This window comes from Lissotriton vulgaris, chromosome 1_1 (assembly GCF_964263255.1).
Source record: "Lissotriton vulgaris chromosome 1_1, aLisVul1.2, whole genome shotgun sequence".
Lineage (NCBI taxonomy): Eukaryota > Metazoa > Chordata > Amphibia > Caudata > Salamandridae > Lissotriton > Lissotriton vulgaris.
Genome location: NC_141685.1, coordinates 526758491 through 526771270, shown reverse-complemented (window position 1 = coordinate 526771270; position 12780 = coordinate 526758491). Strand labels below are relative to the sequence as shown.

General features: G+C 42.4%; 1 protein-coding gene across 3 annotated transcripts in view; it reads right to left on the bottom strand.

The window, feature by feature from the left end:
- Positions 1-9849: 9849 nt before the first annotated feature.
- Positions 9850-12780, bottom strand: part of NTNG1 (netrin G1) — an 800238-nt gene continuing 797307 nt past the window's right edge. For all 3 annotated transcript variants that reach the window (XM_086953890.1, XM_086953891.1, XM_086953892.1), the window contains one exon: positions 9850-11107. In XM_086953890.1, coding sequence (XP_086810016.1) covers positions 10881-11107 — 227 coding nt within the window. In that variant the 3' untranslated portion in view covers positions 9850-10880. The remainder of the gene's footprint in view (positions 11108-12780) is intronic.

Genomic DNA, 12780 nt, shown 5'->3' with positions numbered 1-12780 from the left:
CGGCAGGGGTGCCCCCTCTCGCCGTTACTTTTTGCGCTTTTTATGGAGCCTTTTGCCCAGTGCATTCGGTCTCATGCCGGTATCTCAGGGATCCGTGTCGGATCAGACGTCCATAAAGTCAGTCTGTACGCCAACGATGTCATCTTGGCTCTGACCAATCCCCACTCTTCTTTGCAGTGTCTGTCTGCGGAACTCCTTGCCTTCCAAAAAGTGGCGGGTTTAAAGTTAATTTTTCTAAATAGCAGATTCTCAACCTCTCAGTTCCGGACACTGATACTGTGGGCCTGCAGAGGGACTTCACCTTCAAATGAGTGCAATCAGACAGCACGTACCTGGGTATACGGCTGGCTCCGACCCTGGCTAAAACTCTGTCCTTAAATTATGCCATCCTCACTGAACATGTTACTAAAGACCTCACCGACTGGCCCCCCTTAAATTAGCTTGGTTTGGGAGACTGGCGGCGATAAAAATGACTGTACTTCCCTGTATACTCTATCTTTTTCAGATGTTACCCTTAAGCCCCCACCGGGCATGCTACAGAAGCTTCAGGGGCTGCTTAACAAGTTCTATGGAACAACAAGAGGCCGCGCTTTGGGTTCGCAGTAGCCACTACCCCGAAGGCAGCAGGTGGACTGGGCTTCACCCTACTTGCAGCTTACTTTAAGGCGTCCTGCCTTAGGTACATAGTGGAGTGGAATTGGCCATTGTCTAGTAAACATTGGAACTTTATGGACCAGATGTTGGCCGGATGTAATATTTGTCGAGAGCTGTGGCTAGAGCATGGGGACTGTATTCTTCCCCAGTGACCTCTCTGACACTAAAATCATGAGACCAATTGGAGCAGCGTAAGGGTTGGACTTCCTTCCCCTCCCCAATGACACCCATCGTAGATGACCCTGACTTCCCGCCGGGCTGTGCATCACTGGTCTTCCATCGCTGGTGAGAGGAAGGCTGCAAGAGGGTGGGCTCGCTTTTTGATCTGGATGGTCTGATCCCGTTTACCACACTACGTACGGAATATTTTCAGCTGCCCAAAGCGGATGCTTTTCATCATGTGCAAGTGGCAAATTGGGTGACCCAACCAGCCAACGTGGCTCTCATGTCGTGACCGTTAACGACCTTTGAGTGATGGTTGGTATGCAAAAAAGACGACGGGGGATTCATATCGGAGCTTAACGCGATGATCATGCACCACTCACGGAAGCAGCGTACAAAAGCGCAAGTCCGTTGGGAAACAGAGTTGGGGCGTCCCCTGACGGTCAAAAATGGGAGCATGTTTCCTATGGAGTGCACCATACGACCTCTAACACTGCGGGGACCGAATCAGCATATAAAACAGCGGCATATTGGTATTATACCCCTGCGCGCGTCAAGGCTTGGGACACTGCAAAGTCAGGCCTCTGCTGACAGGGATGTGGGCTTTCAGGGATCCTGATACACTTGCTATGGTGCGGCCTGAAGTTGTAACGTTACTGGAGCACAATCCTTGACGAGCTAGATACTGCGTTTCAGATTAGACTCCCACGGTTGCCTGAACATACGCTGCTGGGGTTTCCCCATCCTAAGTTCTTCCCTTTGTGCTCGCTATGGGGCAGACAGATTGCATTGGCTTTGTTGGCTGCGAGGCATGTACTTTTGGCACAGTGGGGTTCCCCGGCAATACCTGACCCCCGAGATTGGGTCCAGCGATCGTGGCACACCCTAGCTATCGAGCGCCTCTCCTTGGGGGTGGACGGTAAGGGCACTGAGTATGCTAAGCTCTGGGGTCCGTTTTTGCAGCTCTTGTCTAAAGATCTTTGAGAAGTGACATGCCCAAAATACTTACAAATCTTACAACTTATCCTTTTGGAGCCTGTAGCCTGTTGCTTGAAGGTCATTTGATTGCAGTCAGACAGAGTTGGTGGGTCCTTAGGGACGAGTGGTGTTGGTAGAAGCTGATGAGGAGCAGGGTGGGAGTGGGAGGGTGGGAGGGTGTATCGGGAGGGTGTTGGGGCTGGGGGGGGTTTGTTTCTCACGTTCTTTTTCTGGTTATCTCCTTATAAAAGCGGTGGTTGCAGCTCAGGTGGGGCGCCGGAGCCTCTTCACTTACGCGTGGTCGCCCTCCGGGGTGTAGGCCCAGACGCTGTGTCTTTATTGTGCAAATCCGCCCTGTCGGCAAGTTGATGTAGGCAGCTGGGCTGTGTACTAAGATATCCTAACCGCATAATAAAAATGATTGTTTCTAAAAAACAACTCACCGGCCAGATCTTCGTGCCAAGCACGGCCACCAATATCTACTGCCAACACGAAGTTCCAGCGACAATCTGCTCCACGTGCCGACAATTATCTCCTCACGGCCCAAACCTATGTGAAGATGCAGCTGCAGCTTTGTTGAGACATCTAGAGTTGTAACTATATTTGAACTAAGGACACCACAAGGCTCATACTCAAATGTGTTAGGGAAGGAATCCTGGGTTTCATTTTGGTTGGTTGTAGTGAAGGTTTGAATTTGTTTTCTATTGCTGCTGGTGTTGGAACATTTTTCATGCTTGGAAGTTAAAATTTGATCCGTGAAAGGAGTATGTACAGGTTGTAGTTTCAGTTAACTTGGTTTGATTTTCTGCCAAGTGATACAAGTAGGGATGCTGAGATGTCAATTACATCCTAATGTATACAACTTGTCCAATTCATCTCTAGTGTTCTTGTGTTACCTGCTCAGCAGATGATAGTTCACCATGAGTGTCTTTTCAGGCCTATGTTTGAAAGCATAGGGTTCTGGGATTTAGGCTTGATGTGCTTGTGATCTTTGATTTTGAGTGTGGCTGAACTGTTTATATTGCAAGTAGTGATTGCTTCCTGGTCACATTCAAAGTTTCTGTTGCAGTGTCTGTGTTACAGTGTTTAGAGGATTCAGAGATGTGTTATTTTTTTTGACTACACTAATAAATGCATGAGGACCTCGTTTGATATGGTACTGTGGTGGTTAGATTTCTTGATTTTAAGATTAGTAATAGATCATTTTCTATGCTGGTGCATGCTTCTAAATTCATTCAGAGTTCAGGGAGGGAAGTGATAATGCTAGTATGCATGTTCAGATACGGTGCAATCTCTCCTCCTCTGATTTTATATTTATCATATCAGGGTTTAGTCAATTTGTCTTGTTTTGTCTGTACTTCTAATAATTTTATTTGAAGCTGCTGCTTCGAATAGCTCTCATTTTCCAACATGTTGAATGGCCCTGATGGACTACCAATAGATCTTATTAAATGGAAACCAGACTTTTGGGCCCTGCTCCTTCTAAACGTTTTTAATAATTTAACTTATGCTCCGTTACCTGGGCTAGGAATATTATTGTCTCAATATTTAAAAAGGGGGATTGGTTGCAGCCTATTAATTATAGGCCTATTTCATTGATCAATAACACCCTAAAAATATTGGGCAGAGTTTTATATCATAAGATCCGGGAATGGTCAGAGGAATGTAGTATTTAAGAGCCCTGCCAGCTAGGCTTTCGCAGCAAGGTTAGGACTAATGAACAATGTCTCAACCTTAGCCTTGTAATTGGGAAATATACCAGCGCACGGAACTCCCCAGTCTATTTGGCCTTTATGGATTTGTCCTCAGTGTTTGACTTAGTTAAAGCTGTGGGCTATCCCGTTGGCCTATGGACTGGATGAGTCTCTGGTCAATTTTCTGTCATATCTTCATAAAGATCTCCAGGCACAGGTGAGGATTGGCAGAAGTGGAGAGGTTTCAGGATCCATTAAGGTTGGAAGGGGGGTCAGGCAGGGGTGTGTCCTGGCCCCCTTTCTTTTTATCATCTATATTAATGGATTGAATAAATCACTAGTATCCATGAACCAAGACGTTCCTATGAATATTGGATAACCCCTTCCTGTACTTCTATACACATATGATGCGGTTCTTATATGCTGCACCCCAAATTCTCTGCGCATTCTAGTACAGTCCTTTGTTAAATACATGGATAGTTTGGATCAAGTGTTAATTTTAATAAATAATTTTTAATGTCCTGTGGCCCTCGGAAATGCCAGCTTAGCTCCATTGTTGTTGGGGTGGTTTTTGCTGCAAACGGCTCCTGGACTGAGCATCTCACCCATTCCAGGAGCAAGTTCTCAAAGACCATCAATTCGATTTGTTGTTTTCCCCACCCAAAGAATACCGGTGCATTTTAGCTATTTTAAAAAAAAATAAACTACACAATTATACAAGGTTGGTAGTAGCCCTTGTTATTGGAGGCTTATAGACTATGGAATGAATTACTGATTGGCACACACTTTGGGTGATATCTTGTTGGGAACTTGAATCTATCCCTCTTTTCTTGCGACACGGGTTTTTGACTTGTGGTTGTTTAACCTTTATGGAGTTCTGAATAATGAACAGTATTTGCAGAAATGTGTAAGTGTGAACTTCTGAGTTATTCTTATGTATTGTTTTTTTGGGTTGCAGCCCTGAAGAAGTCAAATGCTAAATTTAAGCAAGACAAAACACGTGTTGGCTGTTTACATTTTTAATTGGAACTGTGTTTTTTGGATTTCAAATTGGAACAATGAATAAAACAATTTTGGAAGATAAAAACGTACCTGACTGTGCCGACTGAACCTTTACATCTCAAGAAGAAGGATTTAAATGGACATTTTATTTCTGATATTTGAGTGCTCGGAGGAATCCCTTGTATCTATTGTTTTCCACTTGTGTGGATAATATTGGGGTTGTGGTAACCAACCTCTTGTCCTCCTTGAGCACCATCAATGTACTGTTTGCTATTACTTTCCCTGGATGTGCAGAGCGCCCTTAGTGCATAACTGGTTACCACATTTAAATTATTAAACTACAATGTGTTCCAGTGGCCCCTTATGGAGCCAAGATTTGGGGTACTGTAAATAGTTCCTGCATTCAGCGGGAAGAAAATAGGTTCTGCAGGAAACTGCTGGGTATCCCAATCTCCACTCCACAATACATTTTCCACAAAGAATTACATTTTAATTATATAACTGATTGTATACGTGCCCGACCAGCCCTTTTCTGGTTATCGGTCTGGAAGAATCAGGCAGTGACTCTAACTAGAGACATTATTACTGATTGTTTGAAGTGTGAGAAGGGGATGGATATTCCATGGCTATCTGGAGTGTATCAGAGTTTATGCAGTGTCAATAAAGGCTTCATCTTCTTAAAGTCCAGTAAAGCCGAAACTCTGCATAAGAAAGAACTCAGAAGAGCCCTTTATTTGTTTTATAGCACAGAAAGAATTGTGCTGGAATCGAAGAAATCCTTTGTTTCCAGTTATATGTCTCTTGAGCGGCACTGCTACCCCCTACCAAACTATCTTACTTTACCTATGAGCTACTGGGAAAGGAGCCTTCTATTCCGCTTGTGAGCAGGGACAGTAAAATGTGCATTTTGTTTTCCCCTTGGCTACCACCCGAAACTCGATTTAGTACCCTGTCCATGTGATGGGGTGAGCGACCAAAAAACCACACTTTTTGTTTTTCTGTAAATATTACATGAAATATATTGAGGGGCTTCTTTACCCTTTTTTTAATAGGAGCAGGCCCATTTGCTTGGATTCTGCATATTTAAGTGTGCTTGCCTTGACTGATGAAGAGCTGGTTTTTCATATAAGTACATTTCTGAAAATTGTTACTCGGGCACGTAAGACAATGCTCAACCCTTGAGTTTTTAGTCATGTATGGATAAGCTTATAATTGTTGGATGGATTGGGTTTTCCATTTTATTCACAATCTGAAACTTGTGATATTGGGTCTTATAAACTGTACATTTTTATTCATATTTATTGTTCCTCTACTTTTGTCACTTACATTTTTTTATCATGCTGTACTTTTATGGATACAATGTTTATCCAAATAAAGTTCATGAATTTTAGTATGTTTACTGCTTTAAATTGGTTTCATTAAAACAATTCTGCTTTGTTTTTGTGCCCATTCATATAAATATTACTTTACTTATATTGCTTTTTGTTTTATAGGCTGCTATTAGATTTCCTCTATTATTTGTCAGACCATGGGTCTTGTTTTCTTGGCTCTGTGCTTTCTGGAATCCTTTGTTTTCTTAAGATGGTCATGGGGAGTGCTGCTTACCAGTTTTGGCAACTTACTTCTGGTTAAGCGGTCCATCTGCTTAACTACTGCCACTCCTTCCTGGTTTTCAGGTCTGTCAGAACATTGTTTAGTAGCCTTCTTTTTTTTGTTCTCACTTCTCCATTGACTACTCTTGCAAGATTCCTCCTTGGACTTTCATGAAGCTTAATGTTGAGACTCATGCCCCCATCTACTCCCACTCCCATATGCTCCTCTCAGCTTTTTCAACACTTTGAGGAAGGATCAAGTTGCTCTGCATGTTATTATGTACCTTACCAGTCTGATGTACTTACGTGTAACTTCCTGGAAGATACATTGAGTTTGAAGTTGCTGCCAATATTGTTCTTCTGCCTTTTAAGCTTACCAGAAATGTGATTACTGTGCCTCATCATAGTTTGACAAAATATAGGGTAAAGTTGTAAGGTTCGCATTTATTAGGTGAACTTCTAGTCACTGTTTTCTTTTTCTAGTACTTCCAGTGGCTGGTACGCTAGTTTAATCTGGCTTGGAGATGCATATGGTCACTGTGAGGGAGATACTGACTACACGTTAGCCCCACAAGTACCTACCTGTGCCAACTAGAGACCCCCAAATTTAACAAGAGTGATATCTTATTACCATGACTTACTGCACCTTAATTTTTGGGCGCTCTGGAACCAACTTCTGAGACCTTCTTTGATGGGTAAACACTTGTGCGCAACCAAGGAGCCATCAATATGATAATGCCCTTAAGCACATACTTAATCACTCTTTTGAGAGCTGAGGTAGAGGGTCTGAGGTGCTCAAACTTGCCTTCCTTCCACAAATGGTCCACTCTTAAAACTTAAGTTTCTCTTTTTATGAAATGGCCGAAGCATTCATTCTACATCACAATATTTTTTTTATATATTGGCAAAAAAGCTACAAGTTGACCCTCCCCCTTATCATACCCAAATCGACACAAACACAGAAACACAGTGTTATGAGTAGCTCAAGCGACCCTATCTCGACATACAGCAGAAGGCAGCCTGGGGTTCCCAGATATCTGTATTTACATCAATGTTGCACAACATACACCCTCATTAGATTGGAATCATGACCTTGAGAACAAACTGTGGGTGCAGGTCTAACAGGCCTTTTCCAGACTGCCTTGGATGGCCTCCTATGGCTCCCTATTACAACAAGTGTTCTAGACCCGCCACCTCTCCCACTGACATCTACACTACTAGATTAGTGGCAGGAGGTCTGCGACAATTCCTGTCTTATCCTTTTCCTCTCACTCCTCGCGTGCTGAATCTGGATTTCCAGCGGGTTACAAGGCGGCGTGGCTCCTTTTGCTGGGATGATGGTGATCCCCCAAGTTGAGGTATTTCTATGGTGATGGTGATCTGAGATCTAATTAGAACTTGAGGGAGAAATATGCCTTGAACAGGTGCGACACATACAGGATAGTTTAAGCACTAACCGGAGGTGTGCGGCCTTCGGCTCACCTAGTCATGCAAAGAGAGGAGACACTCTTAAAATCATTATACCTTTCAAATGTCAGGTCCAAATAAATATTGGGGCTATAGAGCTACATGATCAATCTTACCCCATCAAAGAAACCGGCTTATATGAAACAATGGGAAAAAAATTGTTTAACCATCTTGTACAATTTGGGGAAGTGGTGTGTGTTGAATCCTCCTGTATCTTGTCTTCTCTGACCTTTACGATGATGCTTTAATGTGTGGCATGATATGTTTATCAAAATGCTAAATGAAGTTGTTTAAAAAAATTCACAAGATTTGCAAGTAGTTCTGAAAAGAAAGTCATGAAATATTTCAGTATTTTAGCATCTGGGGCAATTGCCAGGAATTATATTTTTCAGTAGCAGCAACTCTTGTGATGATGATGATGATGATAATACGCTATTTGTAAAGTGCTAACAGTTGACAAATTAGGGCTTCATGGCCCTAAGTAGCCACTGGCACAGACATCTAGCAAAAGGGGTAGGTCTACAGACTCTTGCAAATTTTTGAGAAGCTCTACTCAGCTGGTAGTGTGATGTGTGATCAGCAGAAGATTCAACAATTTTGGAGGTAGATAAGTAAAAGCCATCCCATCCAGTCAGGAGCTCTGTATGTGTGGAAGCAATAACAGCAGGGCTTCATAGGAACATAAAGGCAAGCACAGGGCACAACAAGCCAGTCTTGTTTGAACTAATGTGTGCCTTTTATTAGTAGGCTAGGTGACAGAAGCACAGAGATTTAAACTTACATGCTATTTTATCAGGAGCCATTGCGAATTTTAATGTTGGGCAGAAATACGGCTGTTAGGCGGCAGACTTAATAAAACACTATGGGACTATTTATGAGCCCCTTGCGCCTTTGGAACATCACTTTTTCCCATGTTAAAAGTGACGCACTAGTAGCGCAAGGGGCTTGTAAATAAGCCCTTATTTGCGAGGTTCTGAATTTATTGTACAAATGCAATGGATTTCCTTGGGAGTCAATGATAAAGAGAATTTCCCTTGGAAGAAAACAGGCTCCAGAACACCGATTAAGGCATAGATGCATCAAGCAAAAAAACAGTCGCAAACGGGCAGATTCTCAGAATCTGCCCCTTTGCGACCGGTATTTTAGCATTTGGGATGCATCGTCCCAAATGCAAAAATCGCAATTTAAGAAATCACAAACTTGCGATTACTTAAATTTGGATTGCATTTAAGGAATCTCAAATTGAGATTCCTTAAATGCAATGCATTAAAGTAATTTCGCTAATAGGGGAGCAAATTACCATGAAGTTGAACTTCATGGTAATTCGCAAAAACTTTGAGAAATGCACTAAAGTGCATTTTTCAAAGTTCCATTTTACACACAAACATGCCCTTAGGGCATGTGTGTGTGCAAGATGTACCCATATGCAGATTTCAGGGGTGCAACAGGGTGTCCTTTTGACACCCTGGCACCCTTGAAATTGCAATCTCAATTTGCTATTCTCTAATTGAGAATCGCAAATTGTGAATGTCTTCCCATTCATTCCTATCAAAAGCTGCACTTGAGACTTAAAGGGTAAGAGCTGCCCTAGTCTTCTTCCTTTTCTAAGAGGCTTCTGGGTATCACACTAACTGCTAATTGGGCCTCTTATGTTTTAACACCTTAAGTGCTGCCGTAGGCCAACAGTCGTTGCGAGCACTACCTTGCCAGTGCTGCGCACGACCGTTGGCCGACGGGCCAGCATTCGTTCGTCGAACGTTCAGCACTAGGCGCTGAACGTTCGACGCTCTTAAGGTGTTAAGTAAAGGGAGAACGCAGTTTGAAATGCATCTAAAAGATAGTCAGACTCAATAAAAGAGGAACATTGAAGATTAATATCTCTTTATAGTGAAGGGACAAGAAAAAACTGTTCAATAATTACTCAGCACCATTGAGTTAGCTATTGGCTTCATGCATGTGCCACTCTCAAAGCTGTGCTTTTGGAGCAGGATGGACAGAGCATTTATGAGCCATCCCATTCCTGAACGCATCTTCAAACCTATTCAGCCCTGAAAAAATCTCCCAGCTTATCCACTGCTAGCTTCACATCTTGCATGATCAGTTCAGCCCTACCAACATTACAATGATGATTGAAGCTTCTTGAACATCTCGTATGTCTTCAGTGTCTATGTATTGTAATCACGCCCATGATGTAATGGTGATTTGTACAATTTGAGGGTTCTTGACACAGCAGCTCAAATAAGATTAAAGAAACATTCATCTCGATCAAGACAAAAGATTAACGAAAGAAATTTGAAATAAATTAGGCTTTGCTTTTAATTGTTATAACAAAGTGCAGTACATATTCCTGATACTGTTTATACGGGAAATTTTATTATTTTAAACCTTTCAGTGTTAAAGCAACGAGAAAACATTTAGTAATGACCTTTGGTGGAATCTTATTACACTTGTTATATATGTAAACGGATATTCTTTGATGCCAGCACGCTGCCCATACAGAGAAATCTCTGCACAACAGAACAAAAATGAATTAAAAGGAAAAAATAAAAAGTAACTCTGTTCTCCTTGAATTATAATTAAATACAATAACAGATTGTCTGGTAACACAAATTGGCAATAATACAAAAAAATCTACATCTGAACAGTATTTCAAGAAAAATAACTTCATTTGAATACAAAAGGATAAATACACTTTATTTTTCTATAGCCACTCTTGTACGGTAACACCAGCCTGTTATTGACGTAGTGCTGCATGTATATACAAGGGTATGACCGGCTTGACTTGTTTTGGGGCTGTTACACAAGTGCATCACTAACATCAGACAGATAAATTGTCCAACCAACAAAGGTTACAGAGCAACGTTCACTAAAGCACAGGTTGAGAGGGGCTCAGGGACTGAAGCAGGCCAATATGGCAGCTTTTCCTTATACCCACAATGCACTGACAGCAAAGAATCCCTTTATTTGGTTGGTCCACAGACTGGGCAGAGGTACTGCGGCGCACCCCATCAGAGTAGCGGAAGTTTGTGTGTGTCCTTTCTGGTTTTGTTTTGCTCGGCGCTGTCAAAGCCTTTCATTCCACTGTAAGCTCCTGCAGCTGGCGTTGTTTTTTTTTATTGTAATAGTATTCAGCATCTTCTGCCTTGAGCCACAAATTAACAGTCTTGACTCGCAATGCAGTCCACAATTTGATAAATATGGCTTAGTTCAGTTAGGCCTTCTTTTTTTCTGTTTTTGTTTTCGTTGCAAACGCTTGCTTGCTCTTGGTTTGTTTTCAGGTGGCACATTCATGTAAGCAGTCTGAACTCGATGCCATCCAGCGCGGCGGGGCTTAGACGTGGACGAGCACTATGGCTCCCAGCAGCACAGTCGGCGTGAGTCCCCAGCTCCGTGACGCCGCCCCCTGGCTATTGCGGGAGCCGCAGCCACCAGACTCCTTCTCACACTTCAACTTCTCGCACAAAATGCCGGTGTAGGCCGCGGGACATTCGCACCTCATGTTTCTGTGGCATATGCCCCCGTTCTGGCACCGCTGTAATTCATTGTCACAAACGTTTGCTGAAAAATGAAACAAAAACATGTTTATAAGCGTCAAATTGAGGTACATTTGACGCAGAGAGCTTTCAGCTATAAAATACGGACAGTATTTACTTTTTGGTGTTTCAGAGAAAATTATGCAGTACACAGTAATAGTTTCCAATTTCAATACTCTCGTAATTACGTAGCAGTAATTTTTCTAAAGATTACTTGGGCATTGGTGAAGAACAGTATTTTTCATTTTCGACTAAATGACAACATAAAACTTGATTTCCAGAGTTTGGCCTAGTGCTACTGACCCTTCTGTAACACATCTGAAAGTATTGTTTAAATGGATTCTTCCCCTTGAATATGCAGGGTACTCACAAAAATACCAGTAGCAGTTGACAGGCACAACTTAGCATATTTTAATAAAAGAAAGATTACAGTTTAAATGTATTAAGGGGTTTGGGGCTTACTGGCTTGAAAGTAACTGGACTGCATGCGCTACCGAGAGCAAAACGAGGACATCTATCACAACTTCCCTCCACCCTCTAGTGAAATGGTGGGGTAGAGAAAAATGAGATGGCGGCATTTTCTTCTTGTTTTCAGACATACATTTAGAAGGTGCGGTGCAGTACTCACTAAAGATGCCTACCATAACACTTTACGGCTTTGACTTACAAATTAACTATACTATTATGGTATACTGTTACATAAATCAGCTAGACACCCCACCACCATAGCCTCATTGGCCCAGAGGCTCTCACTCTCATGATCTTGGTCCCAATGTTCCTTTAACTTGAAATTAGTCCAGCCCTACTAAACCCCACCCTTTTCAAATTGCCATCATTTACCAATATCACAAATTGTCATTGATTTAGTTGTCTTCTAGCTAACATACCATCCTGGTAAAGTTTCTCATGAACTTTCCATGTTCTTGACTTGCCCATTTAAGCTTGACACTTTTGTCTTTCCTAGATTGGCAATGCTCTCACGATCTAATTTCTTAAATAACAACTTGTCTTTTGATGTTGACTTCTAAATCTGTGCCTCTTTCCCCTCATTTACTACGCCACTTCAGTGGTGTGCCAATAAAGCTACCTTCCCTCACTCACCCAAAGATCTAGGTTCAATCCGACAGCAAAGTCCGACTCTCCTAGTCAATCACCCTGACTGGCATCTTTCACTTTTCCTACAATCCCTTAAACCCACAAATACAAATCAAGCTAAACGACTTCAATATTCTCCTGCTAAGCCTCCCTCTCTACTGCTTCCAACCCCAACAGAATAGGCACCGATCATGTAACCTTTAACTTGTTTAACTTTTCCAGGTCATCCCACAACCTTTAATCAGGCATGAGTTAAACAAAATAGTGGTGTACAAAAGGTCTTCTCAGTTCAAGCAAAAGGTGTTTGCACCCACCCACAGTCTCCCCCGCTTTCAAAGGCCACCTCTCTCTCCATGTTTTCATTATCCTTCCCTTGAAAATCCACCACATCTGCACAAGCTCAAACCCCTTGCACCAGGTTGCTACCCAGATAGGTTTTTCTGCCTTGTCTGCAGTGGGATATCCTCCTTATGAACCTGAGATGGCTTGCCAGGTTGACAACCATCAAGTTGACCCAAAAAAGCCATGTTGTCTAATTAAAGGGTCCTCTAGCTTCTGCTGATGCGACTTGAACAAAGTACATCCCAATCACTGAAAGGAATA